Consider the following 14,726-nt stretch of genomic DNA (forward strand, 5'->3'; position numbering starts at 1 on the left):
TTTTATCAATCATTTTCTACACTGATATATAGATATTCACAAGATCAGGAATCATCATCACGAATCATGAATGTATTCCTTTATTTATTTATTGTTAACAAAAGTGCAACTGTGTTTTTCCAAAAAATTCAGGGCATACTTGTGAGTTTAGGTTTTTTCACTGCGTTTTTTAGGGGAAAGAAGGAAAAATTGCAGAGTTGGTGGGGTTTTTTTGTTTTTTGTTTGTTTGTTTGTGTTTGTTTGTTTGTTTTTAACAAATAGTACAATTTTAATTCTATGGAACCAGTTGCCAACAGTTGCAGTACACGGAGTTTGGTCTTCTCAAATACAGGAGTCAGGAAAGTGGCAGGTATTCTCAGCAAAGCTCTTTTTAGTGTGTTGGAGCCTTCTAGAGGGCAAAACTTACTCCATGGTCCCCAGGTTGGTTCTAACCTCAAATTAGGTACTTTGATACCTCCCTTGTGCTACCCACCATGGTGTATTTATTGCTTTGAAGTAATTTGTTGTAAGTGCATTGTAGACTTGAGCTAAACTCAATGGTGAGTGTACAGAAGTTTGTGAGAATCTTTCCTTCAGTTCTGAGTCACATGGATTTGTGCTGCTTGAGTTCTGTGTGAATTTTACGTTCAAACAAACCAGAATATCAAAATGAAACTCAAATAAAACCAGCAAGTTTAACCCTGTTTAACATAACAATTATGCCAACACAGAGGTGTAAGTTCTAGCTCAAGCAGAACTAGCTCTCATCAAGCTGCCACACTAAAAACACTGGTCTACAATTTTTGAGAAGTCGTCTGCTTCAGAGATAAAATGTGCTATTTATTATGTATTTTGATGTGCTGAATTCAAATATGACAATTAAAACAACTGATTGGCTACTGTTTCTAAGATATTTAAGTTTTTACATTTTATGTCTATGTATATTGTGTAGATAGTAGAGTTTTAATCATAAATTGTAAACCTAGGTCTTTTCATGTGTTTATGGTTGCTTTACATGATATTTCACCTGTCCTGTTTATGTAACACTTTAAAAATCAGCAAAAGGGTTATATAACTAAAATTTATTATGAAATAAAAGGCAAAAAACTATTATGTACATAGTTTAGTCCAATTCAGTGTCTACTCGGCGCTTCTTGGCTTGTCCCTTGTATTCATTAAATGGAGCATCTCTTGTCACTGTCCAGCAATAGTCTGCAAGCATTGATGGGCTCCATTTGCCCTGATAGCGTTTCTCCATTGTTGCAATGTCCTGGTGAAATCGCTAGCTGTGCTCGTCGCTCACTGCTCCGCAGTTCAGTGGCAAAAAAATCTAGATGAGAGTGCAAAAAATTTATCTTTAGTGACATGTTGCAACCAAGGCTTTTGTATGCCTTGAGGAGGTTTTCCACCAACAGCCTGTAGTTGTCTGCGTTGTTGTTTCCGAGAAAATTTATTGCCACTAACTGGAAAGCTTTCCATGACGTCTTTTCCTTGCCACGCAGTGCATGGTCAAATGCATCATCTCGAAGAAGTTCACGAATCTGAGGACCAACAAAGACACCTTCCTTTATCTTAGCTTCACTTAACCTTGGAAATTTTCCACGGAGGTACTTGAAAGCTGCTTGTGTTTTGTCAATGGCCTTGACAAAGTTCTTCATCAGACCCAACTTGATGTGTAAGGGTGGTAACAAAATCTTCCTTGATTCAACAAGTGGTGGATGCTGAACACTTTTCCTCCCAGGCTCCAATGACTGTCGGAGTGGCCAATCTTTCTTGATGTAGTGGGAATCTCTTGCACAACTATCCCGTTCGCAGAGAAAACAGCAGTACTTTGTGTATCCAGTCTGCAGACCAAGCAAGAGAGCAACAACCTTCAAATCGCCACAACGCTGCCACTGATGTTGGTCATAGTTTAGGCAACTCAAAAGTTGTTTCATGTTGTCATAGGTTTCCTTCATATGGACTGCATGACCAACTGGAATTGATGGCAAAACATTGCCATTATGCAGTAAAACAGCTTTAAGACTCGTCTTCGATGAATCAATGAACAGTCTCCACTCATCTGGATCGTGAACGATGTTGAGGGCTGCCATCACACCATCGATGTTGTTGCAGGCTACAAGATCACCTTCCATGAAGAAGAATGGGACAAGATCCTTTTGACGGTCACGGAACATGGAAACCCTAACATCACCTGCCAGGAGATTCCACTGCTGTAGTCTGGAGCCCAACAGCTCTGCCTTACTCTTGGGTATTTCCAGATCCCTGACAAGGTCATTCAGTTCACCTTGTGTTATGAGGTGTGGTTCAGAGGAGGAGGATGGGAGAAAATGTGGGTCCTGTGACATTGATGGTTCAGGACCAGAAGTTTCATCCTCTTCCTCTTCCTCGTCTGACTCAAGTGAGAATGATTCTGGTGCATCAGGAACCGGCAGTCCTTCTCCGTGGGGTACTGGGCGTATAGCTGATGGAATGTTTGGATAATGCACAGTCCATTTTTTCTTCTTTGACACACCTTTCCAAACTGGAGGCACCATGCAGAAGTAACAATTGCTGGTATGATCTGTTGGCTCTCTCCAAATCATTGGCACTACAAAAGGCATAGATTTCCTTTTCCTGTTCAACCACTGGCGAAGATTTGTTGCACAAGTGTTGCAGCATATGTGTGGGGCCCACCTCTTGTCCTGATCTCCAATTTTGCAGCCAAAATAAAGGTGATAGGCTTTCTTAACCATAGTGGTTATACTGCGCTTTTGTGATGCAAAAGTCACTTCACCACAAACATAGCAGAAGTTATCTGCACTGTTCACACAAGTACGAGGCATCTCTGCTCACTTTGGCTAAACAGAAATGTGTCCCTTTGCAAAATCAAACACTGACAAATAAGAGAGCACGACACTGTATGATTTCTAGAGCTGATATAAGGGAATTTGCTCAGCAGAGTGATGTAAGCTTCGTTATGATTGCATCATCCATGACTTCTAGGAATAACATGATGCAATTCATATCATGTATGACGCAATACCAGCTTCAGATTGCATCATTCATTGTTTTGCCTAAAAAGCAAGTACTGTCCAAACCCAGTCATAGATTTATTCATAGATCCAGTCAAAGATGTATTTTAGTCATTTCTGGTTTAAATTGAGATCCCTTCCCTTTATAACTCACTTATCCTCCGCCATTCCCAAGTCAAGGGTCGTATATACTGACCCAATAGCATATCTTGAACACTAGAGCCAATCAACCATTTTAAGCATCATTTTCGTTCTCAGTGACCCAGAATTAGTAACGCTTGACTACATTTATTTCAGAAGCATTTTGGCTGTAGAGCAGTGAAATAGAAGTGTTAACCGCAATGGCACAAGCTGAGGGATGGGGTAGCTGCCCAAGTACAATCCCTCTGAAATCCTAGGTGTGTACTTGGAATGGCTAGCCCATCCCACTGCTTGTGCTGCCATAAGAACATAAGAATGGCCCTACTGAGTCAGACCAAGGGTCCACCTAGCCAGTGATGAGCTGCCAAAATCTTAGGAACCAGTTCCCTACTGGGTCTTCGGCGGCACAGCTCCGGTGGCTGAAGGACCCACCACCGAAGACCCGGTAGGGAACCGCCCAGTGAGTACACCCCCCACCCACGTCCTGCCCCCCATCAGAAACCACAACTCATAACCCCCCTGCCCTGCTCCTTGTCCCCTGACCACTCCTTCCCAAGACCCCCAACCCTAACTCCCCCCCAGGACCCCACCCCCTGCCAAACGTGCCCCGCTCCCTGTCCCCTGACTGCCCCGACTCCATCCACCACCATCCCAACAGACCCCAGGAACTCTCACGCGGCGCCTACCCAACCCCCCCTTCCCCATCTGTCTGCCCCCCCAGAACCTCTGCCCGATCCAACCCCTCCTCCCCCGCCCCAGTCCCGGCCCTGGCCCTGGCCTCTTACGCCTGCCGGGGTCGGGGCCAGGGTCGGAGCCGCGCCGTGCGGCCGGAGTTGGGGCCGGGGCCGGGCAGTGGCTGGAGCAGGGCTGGGTGGTGCCTGGAGTCCTCATCGCGCCCCACTCTGCCCCAGCTCACCTGCAGGAAGCTTCCCCCCGGCTTCTCCTCCCACTGCGCCGCCCAGCCGGACCCGGGCAGGAACCGCGCCGCCTGGCCAGGAACCGCGCCGCCTGGCCGGACCCGGGCAGGAACCACACCGCCCGGCCGGACCCGGCCAGGAACCGCGCCGGCTGGACCCGGGGGCCGGACCCGGGCAGGAGCCGTGCTGCCCGGCCGAGGTCGCAGCTGGACCCTGGGGGCAGGAGCCCAGCCGCCCAACCCCAGAGTCTCGCTACGACCTCCCGAGCGGCATGCCGCCTGGAGCCCTCCTCCTGCTGGCACCCTTGCCCCCCGGCCCCAGCTCACCTGGCGGAAGCGCTGCTTGCTTCTCAGCCCTCCCAGCTTCCCACGCGAACAGCTGATTCGCGGGAAGCTGGGGAGGGGGAGGAGAAGCCGGAGGAGCTTCAGCAGAGGAGGCGGAGTGAGGTGAGTTGGGGCTGGGGGAAGGGTAGGGAGCTGCTAGAGCTTTAGTTAAATTTAAAAGCCCTTTTGGAACTAGTTGTCCCTCCAGGAACAACCGGTTCTAAAGGGGGCTTCTAAATTTAACAACCGGTTCGCGCGATCCGGTGCGAACTGGCTGCAGCTCACCACTGCAACTAGCCCAGTATCCTGTCTTCCAACAGTGGCCAATGCCAGGTGCCCCAGAGGGAATGAACAGAACAGGTAATCATCAAGTGATCCGTCCCCTGTTGCTCATTCCCAGCTTCTGGCAAACAAAGGCTAGGGACACCATTCCTGCCCATCCTGGCTAATAGCCATTGATGGACCTAACCTCCATGAACTTATCTATTTCTTTTTTGAACCCTGTTATGGTCTTGGCCTTCACAACATCCTCTGTCAAAGAGTTCCACAGGTTGACTGTGCATTGTGTGAAGAAATACTTCCTTTTATTTGTCTTAAACCTGCTGCCTATTAATTTCATTTGGTGACTCCTAGTTCTTGTGTTATGAGAAGGAGTAAACGACACTTCCTTATCTACTTTTTCTATACTAGTCATGATTTTATAGACCTCAATCATATCTCTCCTTAGCCATCTCTTTTCCAAGATGAAAAGTCCCAGTCTTATTAGTCTCTCCTCATACGGAAGCCATTCCATACCCCTAATAATTTTTGTTGCCCTTTTCTGAACCTTTTGCAATTCCAATATATATTTTTTGAGATGGGGAGACCACATCTGCACACAGTATTCAAGATGTGGGCATACCATGGATTTATACAGAGGCAGCATCATATTTTCTGTTCTATTATCTATCCTTTTCTTGGTTACACTTCTATTTTTAGCAAGCTACCTCTATCAGAGCTAACATGGGTAAGTCTACACAAGCTGGAAATTACCTCTCCAACCCCAGTGTAGACATACCCCGAGAATCTGGGCTGTAGGCTCCACCAGTTGCACTACAGCAGGAAACCCAGTACTCCATGCACTCCGTTTTCTGGCTTTAGTCATTAAAAGGACAAGAAACAATAAGAAAATAAGAAGGAAGGTAACAATGTTGCTCAGAATATGGCCTTTGGTGCTCTGAAACCCTCACCATAAAAAGCTCTTCTAGCTTAACAGGGTGTTTGCAGCATCCCTATGTGATTTGAAGTCTCCTCCCAACGCACTACCACTAACAGGTAAATCCCAAACTCCTAAAAAGCTAATTGAGAGTTTTCTTTTGTTGGGAACTATTCCTGGTCTTCAAAACCTCAACGTTTCCCTTTGTCTCCTATCTTTCTTTCTATTAGGAGAGAGCAATTTGTAGTCACCATATACCCTAAATGCCTAATTCCACCAAATACCAAGACCCAGAAATTCAGTTGAGGAGTATCTCCAGGAGACTTTATGGCTAGAGGAGTTAAGTTCATCAATCCTATTGAAATCAGTGGGGTTATGGTGCTCAACTCCCTTAAGCTCCTTTGAAAATCCCAGCCATAGTCTTTTATCAAGCCAGTCTCCAATACATTGCTGCTACTGACAAACCTACATGATGACAGGATAATATGATTTCCTTTTTTCTAAAATAAGATGTTTCCTGATGGTGTATTTGCATATGCTGCATATAGTCAAGTCATCCTGGCAAAATGCTACTGTGACAGAGCCCATAAACAATTCAGTATTTCCTGTGACCAAGACACTTGGTGATAAGGCCCACTCACAGATGCTGCTGTTTCCTCATACTCCTAGGAACCCTTCCTCCAACAGTGAGCATATACATCCAAATCCTAGACCAGCATTTCTCAAACTGAATTCTGCTACTTTGCCTATGTAAACTCAAAGAAAAGCAATTTCAGGTCCATTCTAATCTGCATAACACATCATTAACACTACAATTATATCATGCTTCACTTATTGGTAACAAATAGAAGAGCTTTTTTTACATATATAGGCTTTAATGATGGAGTCAAAATTTGGAGAGTCCCAAACAGAATTCTAAAGTGGAATGAACAAGGGAGTGATGTACAATACTTTAATTACCTTGCCATCAAACTTAAGTTGCACTTGAGATAAAACAGAAACATTTATTCTTTGAGTGATTTACTACTAATTGTCAAGCCATCTTCATTTGAATGCCTGCAAAATAGCATGCACAAGCACATAACCCTGCATAATGTAGATGCAAGAAACATTGCATGTACTAAAGCCAATCTGACAGCTAAGTACATATATTCACATATTAGAATTTGCATGCAAACACCATGCAATCTAACTGGGTACAAGTCCATTTGAAAATGTAGGCTATTAAATGCACTATGCACAAAATCTAATGAAAACTATTTTAAATCTATTATTTTTAGCAAAAAGAATCGGACAATCCCCCAAATGAAAACAAAAACGCTCTTCCGTGTGCAAGATAACTGAGCGAAAAGAAGGGCTTTGCACAATGTGCTAAATGTCAACAGACTAGAGTTTTGTTGTACAAATGGGGAAGGAAACTCCTTAGTAAAGGACCCTCCACTATGAAAGTCCTGCCACAAGTCTTCAACTGTTTAAATCTAGGGACTGTTAGCCTGAATGCCACTGCTGACCTTAATTGTTATTGTAGCATATGGGGAAAGGAACGGTCAGGACCAAAATAATATACTTCTTCATTAAAGATCAAAGTCAGCACCTTGAATTGTGCCCAGAAGCAAATAGGAACCCTGTGCTGGTCCTGGAATATGATATAATATGCTTCCATACAACTGATTCTGTGTAACAGGCAAGCAGCTGCATTCGGTTGTAAGTCCTCATATACTTCAGTGATGAGCACCAGATAAAAGCTTATAGTTGAGAGAAAGGAAAAGAGAAGACAGAAGATTAAACAGGCAAAGAATATAGGTGTTCTTCAAGTGTAGCACCACATACAACACACTGCACTGTCCCAGTCTAGAAGTCACAAAGACCAATTACTGACAAAGTCTGGCTCTGCAAGAAGAAACTCCAAACATGTCATCAGAGAACAGAGGACTATTTCTACCAAACTGGATGCAAACTACACAATAGTCTTCTAAAAACAGAGGGTTCACTGGATTTTTTAAAAAAAACCTTTACAAATTCCTTGTCAGGTGAAGAAGAATATTGAATGCAATCGTTCCCCACCCTTCATTAGTGCCTGATCATGTAAGGATCTTCTAAGGGCACTCTATGCCTTGGCATCATGATATTCCCTTTGCCAGTCAATTATCCAAGTGACATGATACACAGAGCTAACATATACAAACCACCTAAATTCAGATTATGAGATTACAGCATTTACACAAAAAGCTTAGTACAGTGACAAAGCATCATGTTTAAAGCCTGTCTACATGAGAAAGTGGCATCAGGTTAAGTTAAGGCTTAATTTAAACTGGTGCAAAAGGCTATGTGGATGTTGTTATATCTGCTTAGGTAGAACCAATGCACGCTTCTCATGGAGGCATGGCCTGTGTATAAGAGGCTATGTCTGCATTATGATGGAGGTGTGAGATTACCAGCTCACCTACATATACTCGAGCAAGCTCTCATCTCAGCTAGAGCACTAAAAATATTAGTTTGGCCACAGTAGCATAGGCACCAGCATCAGTGGCACAAGCTAGCTGCCCCACGTACAAACCCACTTAAACCCTGTGCTACATATTTGGACCCATTAGCCCATGCCACTGCCTGTGCTACGTGGCTACACTACTACTTTTAGCACAACCGCTCAGATGAGAGCTAGCACAAATACGTCTACATGAGCTGGGAATCACATCCCTAGTTCATAGTGTAGACATACCCAGAGAAACTAATTCACAAAACTAATCATAAAACTATGTTTTGTAGTGCACATTTATAATACTCCAGATGCAAAGAAGGGAAGATAGTAGAAGGGATCTCTAGAAGGACAGAGCTAGGATATTTTGGATACCTTAACTGCAAATGTCCATGTGACCCAGAAATCTCTTGGTGCCAATTGGCAGAGGACCTGGGCTGGGGTGCATAAGTGTTACAAGAAGCCCCTGGATCTGGTATGTGTGTATGGATAATATATAATGAGTTACGTATATGTACTGAAAATTATGTTCTTACGGTCTGTGACTTGGGGCTGGCCACCAAAGAGTGAGAACAGGTTTATTTCAGCCAGAAGATGTTTATCTATCAGTCTGCCTACATGTGAATTGAGGATTGTAAGTACAGACTGAGCCAAATGCTAATCAAGTGATTGCAAAGTCCTCAGCAGAGATCCTAGATAGGAAAACACAAGCAGTGGGTGGTTATCCTGTTTGCAAGCAAGACAATGGCTTTTTGGACTATCACTGTAGAGACAGAGAGATAAACTCTGTATCTTTCCACTGAGGAGTCAAGAAGACAGCATGCAAGTCTCATGAATGGAAGGTCACAGCCTGACTGTAATACACTGGACAGATTTTGGGTGAGCTTTGGCTCTGTATGACATGACACTGTCTTGTTAGTTAAGTTCAGGTTCGGCTATGCGTCTCATGATTTTATTTTATATGTAACCCTTTGTTTCTAATATTTTATTTGCTATCATTTGACTATTTGTCTTTGTTTAAAAAAGTTATAGTTGCTTTCTTTATGAACAAATCTAGGTGTCGTGTTATGCAGAGCTGTGTTCTTCAGCGTCCTGGTAAGCTGCAGTGTACTATTCCTTTGGGAACAGAGGATCTGGGAATTCTGTGTGTGTCCAATGGATCTGGGGCTGGGCACTCCGGGAAGACACTCTGAGCACTGGAGTATGCCTATTGTTAACCTGTTAAAAGCAAGCAGGGCCTGCGGACGCTTGGAAGGCCATGCTTGTGTTGCCAGAGACTCTGGGTAACCATCACAGTCCATGCTTTCAAATTTTGGGGTATCATCAGTTTAATGCTAAATTATTTTAATCTAGTTTAGATCTGCTATGGAGAAAGTTTAGTTTGACCTTCTCCATCGCAGTCTATAGAATTTCACTTTGGGGTTCCCTATCATGCCCAATAACATGATGCTGAACTATAGCATGTCTTTTAGAAAGTCATTCAATCTTGATTTAAAGATATCAAATGACGGCAAATCCACCACATCCTTTGGTAGTTTGTTCCAGTGGTTAATTACCCTTATATTTATCCTTTGCATTGCACTTGCAAATACCCCGATAAAAATGTGTGCCTTAAGCAAACTTTCATTGTTGTAATTGATTGACATCATTTTGAACAAACCATCTGGTTATTACAGCTGGTCAAACTATTTGTGATGAATTCAGTACCCTTTTTTGTTTCAGGAGTTATATGCAAACAAATCCAGATGTGTATGCTTGTTCATTATTTATAAGCATACATATAGGCTAAAATTGTTCAGTGAAATTATCAATTTGATCTGAGTATTCATTAGTTGTATTGCATGATTGGTTATCAAAGTCAAATGGCATTATTTCTGCTCCACAACTGGATGTCTCCAACTTTTTAAACAGTAGAATAACGAAATTCCAGCATAACTTTTCAGATAATCATTTGCGAAACTTCCAGAATTCATCAATATTTTCATTAATATCAGCTGACCATCCACATAATGAAAAACTTGTGATTCACAAGAAATCAAACTGATATTTCCAGTCACAAAGCAGGGTTTTGTTATTCAAATAACTCTCTAGTACAATAGCTGTATTGCAACATTTAACAGCACAGATTTTCTCAGACTTTTTAACTGCATAGAATGTGGAAACAAACATCTCTAGATTTCTAGGGTCCTCAGTTGTGTTCTGTTTTGGATACCATTGATTAATCTAAATTAGATCTTCATTTAAATCCCCCCTTATTCAGTTTTGAGCTGACTACAGCTGACTACTGCACAGACAGAGAGCAAACAGTGTAATAGAGGGTATGTCAACACTTTCAACTGGGGGTGTGATTCCCTGCTTGAGGAGACATACCAGTGCTAGCTCTGACCAAGCTCGTGTGCTGAAAACAGAGTGTAGCTGCAGCGGAACGGGCTAGCTGCCCCAAGTACATATCTGTCCAAGATGCTAGACATGTACTCAGACCAGCTAGTCCCTCCTGCCACTTGCACTGCAATAACTACACTCTATTTTTAGCACACTAGCTCAATCAGAGATAGTATGGGTATGTCTCCTCACCCTGGGAATCGCACCCCAGCAGAACTCTCACCAGTGCCACTGACATCTAATAAGGACAAAACTGGATCCATCACTGGCTTCCTAGGAATCCCAGAAGCAATACTGATGTATCCAAAATTCCTTCCTCCCTCTGAAGCCCTTTCTTATGCTGGTTGTCCTTCCAGAAGAGCTGAGGGTGAGCAAATATCCTGGAAATCAGGGTTTAAGCACACAAAAGACCTTTAACCACCATGTCATAAAAGTAATACACATGGTCAGAGGTGACTCTATTGAAGCTGATGAGGTGGCATCTACTTACACCACTGCTGAATGTGACTCAGAGTCAGTAACAAGAAATATTTTAGAGACGAAAATCCATCTTTTATAAGTAATGAAGGTAACGAGAGAAGGGACATTTTCCATGCATCAAATCTAGGGTGACCAGATGTCCCGATTTTATAGGGACAGTCCTGATTTTTGGGTCTTTTTCTTATATAGGCTCCTATTACCCTCAACCGCTGTCCCGATTTTTCATATTTGCTGTCTGGTCACCCTAATCAAATCAAATGCAAAGAGAAATACAGAGAGTAATTTTGAAATTCCCAAAATTAAATAAGATGGTTCAAATACTAAACCCAAGGGAGTTTCACCCATGAAACTTGAACTGCTGCTATCACTAGTTGTCAATTTAAACTCATACTCCATTATGTCCCAACCTTTCCTCCCTCCAGCTACATGAGCTTGGTTTTGAAATCCTCTCATTTACAGTACCTTAAATTCAGGATTCCCCTGCGCTGCACAGTGACTCTCATGCTCAGTTTTGACATTTCCCAAAGAATTTGTTTTAACGTTTCGATCCTGAAAAGAGAAGTGGGGAAATAAAAACATTGTCGAGCTTTATCATGAGTTCATAGCTGCAGTAACCCAGGCTGAACCCTCAAATTAGAATGGCTGTTCATTCTAACCTACTATGTCTCAATACTCACACTGGTGTCCCTACTACCAGGTCATTTTGCACTCACATGCTTTAATTGGCATAACTGGGGTGCAAGATGGGTACGAAACCCAGTGTAAGTGCCACCCTTTTCTATGAAACAATGGAGGAAGACTCCTCTCAGCTGTGGGACATCAAAGCAGCAGCAAACCTGCTTCCTATAGACTAACCCTGTAATAAAGTTTTGCTTTTCTATCTCAAATCTCAGTTCTGTGCTTCCTACTTCCTCTGCTTATATTTAAAATAAAAATAAAAACTATGAAAAATGCAAAACAAAACAACACAGATGATCTGAATTCTTAATCTCTCTCTCTTCTTTTGTTTCCCTTCCTTTTCTTTCCCCATCGCCTGCTACCATGTCTCATTTAGACATCAAGGATGAAATCTTAGCTGCATTGAAGTCAATGTAAATTTTGCCATTGATTTCAGTGAAGCCAGGATTTCACTCTTCAGGCTGAGACATATTGCCGTGCTTCCTGTTTGGAAAGAATCATGCACAGCAGCTGGTACCTAAATACTATAATAAAGCAGGACTCGTATTACCTGCTTTGTGCTGTACACATCTGAATTGAAACCTTAAACAAATTTGGTGTTAGGGCTTTCTTACCTGAGGTGAACTGGCACATGATGCCATTTTGGTCTCTGTTGAAAGCAAGTCATATGTTACTACTGGCACATGAGCTGGCAGCGGCTCCTGAAACATGTTTGCAGACTTTACACTGGCAGGTGTCAGTGAGAAGTTGTTTTATAAATGGACTTACTTAGAGCTCCACCCATCTCATTTCTGCAAGGAAAGATGGCCCCTCCCAGCCTCCTCCCACTACTATAGAGTGTGATTGAATGCACTGGATGACTGTAAACTGGCGAGATTTATTTTGCAGCTGTATTGGGCAGTAGAGCCGGTAGGAAATTTTCCAATGGAATTTTTTTAATTGTAAAATGCTGATTCGTCAAAATTGAAATGTTCTGCAGAAACATCTCGTTTTCAGTAAAATTTGGACAGAAATCATGCAGGTTCTGGAGGGAAATCTACCTGGTTTCCTGCAATCTGAGCTGTCTCCTCTGCAGCCCACTTGGTGGGCTTCCAATGGAGGTGGGGCCTTGGGGGGATACATCTCCTACAGCAAGTGGCAGCCTGCAGCAGCAAATCCCAGAGTCTGGTTGAAAGATTCAGGCTCGGTCTCGGTCTCTTAAAAATAGAGATGCAAACGTAGCAGCTCGGGCTGGAGCTCAGGCAGGGCTGGCTCTACAGTTTTTGCTGCCCCAAGCAGCATGCCAAATTGCCGCCGGACAGCGAGGGCAGTCCGTGTGCCCTTAGGGCGGCAGGTGCATTTCCGCCGCAGCAGCAATTCGGCGGCAGCTTCTATGTTTAGCTGAAGCCGCCCCGGACAGAATTGCTCTCACCACGGAAACGCACATGCCGCCCTAAGGGCACATGGACTGCCCCTGCTGTCAGTGGTGGCATTTCGGCGCACTGCTTGGGGGCAAAACAACAGGGACTGCCACCCCAAGCACCAGCTTGGAACGCTGGTGCCTGGAGCCAGCCCTGAGCTCAGAAGCCTAGGGAGTGGCTGGGCTTCTGAGCCCCAGCTCCAGCCCAAGCACAAGCCTATGCAACTATTTTTAGCATCATAGTGCAAGCCCTAGTCTATGGACCAAGGCACTGAGACTCATTGCTGCAAGCTGCCATGTGCTGTGTAGACATACCCTTGAAGTCCTGTTCCTTGGACTTGCAGGTGCCTGGCTTCTCAGCATCCCATGAGGTGAGCATTTGGAGCCCCTGGCAGGTTGAGAGCCTGGGAAACATTTAGGTAATAATTGGAGATATACCAAGCTCCTGGAATGGACCTTGAAAGGTCATCAAGTCAAGTCAAGTCCAGTCCCCTGCCTTCACTAGCAGGACCAATTTTTGCCTCAGACTCTTAAGTGGCCCCCTCAAGGATTGAACTCATAACCCTGGGTTTAGCAGGTCAATGCTCAAACCACTGAGCTATCCCTCCCCCCACTTTCAGAAAGATCAATTCAAAAGGGGTTTTTTTGCTTTTTTTCCAAACCCAATTTCAGAACCCCCCATTCCACAGGGAATATTTGAAATTTTGAGTTTTCATTCTAATGTGGAAAGAAAATTTCTCCAACATTTTCGAATTCCCCACAAAATGGGAATTCCAGGCTCCAAGCAGCTCTAGTGGGCAAGGGAGACCAGACCAAAAGGGTCCTCCATTCTTTGTAAAGCACTTTTAATCTAACAAGAGCCTAAAAACCTTCTCTCTGTGTCTGTACAATGAAATGTAGCTGTCTTTGTTGTGGAGAGAGTTAAACTACTCTCCCACCTCAGTAGAGGAGGGGAAATTTAGGCTGATACATTTGGTCAAATCCCGACTAGACCAAAAGTGCAGAGAAATGAATAACATCTAAGCAGACAGAAGCTCACTTTTTAAGGTCTCCACAGAAAGGCAACGTGGTAGGAGCAGGTTTTACAAAGCAGGAATTATTATTATTATTATTATTATTTTTGCAGGAGGCCTGTCAGGTAAAGTAAATTAAATAAAAAAATTAAGCTATATGCAGTTTCAGGTTTATTTTACAGAGCTCTTCTTCAACCAAAAGAACACAAACAAAAAGATCCACCACAATCTCTGGGCATATGCAACTTAAATTAAAAAAAAAAAAAAAGCCACCTTCACAGCCAGAACTCTCTATTAACCCAATACAGTTCTTTTGCTACTAGAGCTTCTTGCCCTGGCATCTAGGCAGGCATGCACACCTACATACCTAGCTCTCGCTCTCCAGTATAAAAGTAGCCAAGCCATCCCCCTGTTTAAGCTTTGGAGCGCTCTAGGTTCCACTGCACCTTATTGCCTCAGCTCATGGACACTCCCAGCGGCACCTATAAGAACTCCTGCTGGAACTGAACTCAAAAACAAATTTGACTTTGTGGGGCTTCCCTATAGGAGCACTACAAAGACAGAGTACCCTGTGACTGTGGAGCACCAGGGGGAAACAAAAGACCTGTACTCCTATTATAGGCAGCTGACCAGGTATCCCCAGGTTGGTCAGTCCAGTAGCATGTCAGTGCACATAGCAACATAAACACTGAAACCCTGATGAGCTGGCTAGCCTGTCCGCTGTGTTAA

General features: G+C 43.6%; 1 protein-coding gene across 1 annotated transcript in view; it reads right to left on the bottom strand.

Annotated features, from left to right (window-relative positions):
- Positions 1 to 12,226, bottom strand: part of LOC120404546 (cytosolic phospholipase A2 epsilon-like) — a 53,958-nt gene extending 41,732 nt beyond the window's left edge. Inside the window, exons 1-2 of the mRNA XM_039537297.1 lie at positions 12,200 to 12,226; positions 11,370 to 11,456 (exon numbers count right to left, since the gene is read on the bottom strand). Of these exons, the coding sequence (XP_039393231.1) occupies positions 11,370 to 11,456; positions 12,200 to 12,226 (114 nt within the window). The remainder of the gene's footprint in view (positions 1 to 11,369; positions 11,457 to 12,199) is intronic.
- Between the last annotated feature and the right edge of the window lie 2,500 nt (positions 12,227 to 14,726).

Source organism: Mauremys reevesii, linkage group 4 (assembly GCF_016161935.1).
Source record: "Mauremys reevesii isolate NIE-2019 linkage group 4, ASM1616193v1, whole genome shotgun sequence".
NCBI lineage: Eukaryota > Metazoa > Chordata > Testudines > Geoemydidae > Mauremys > Mauremys reevesii.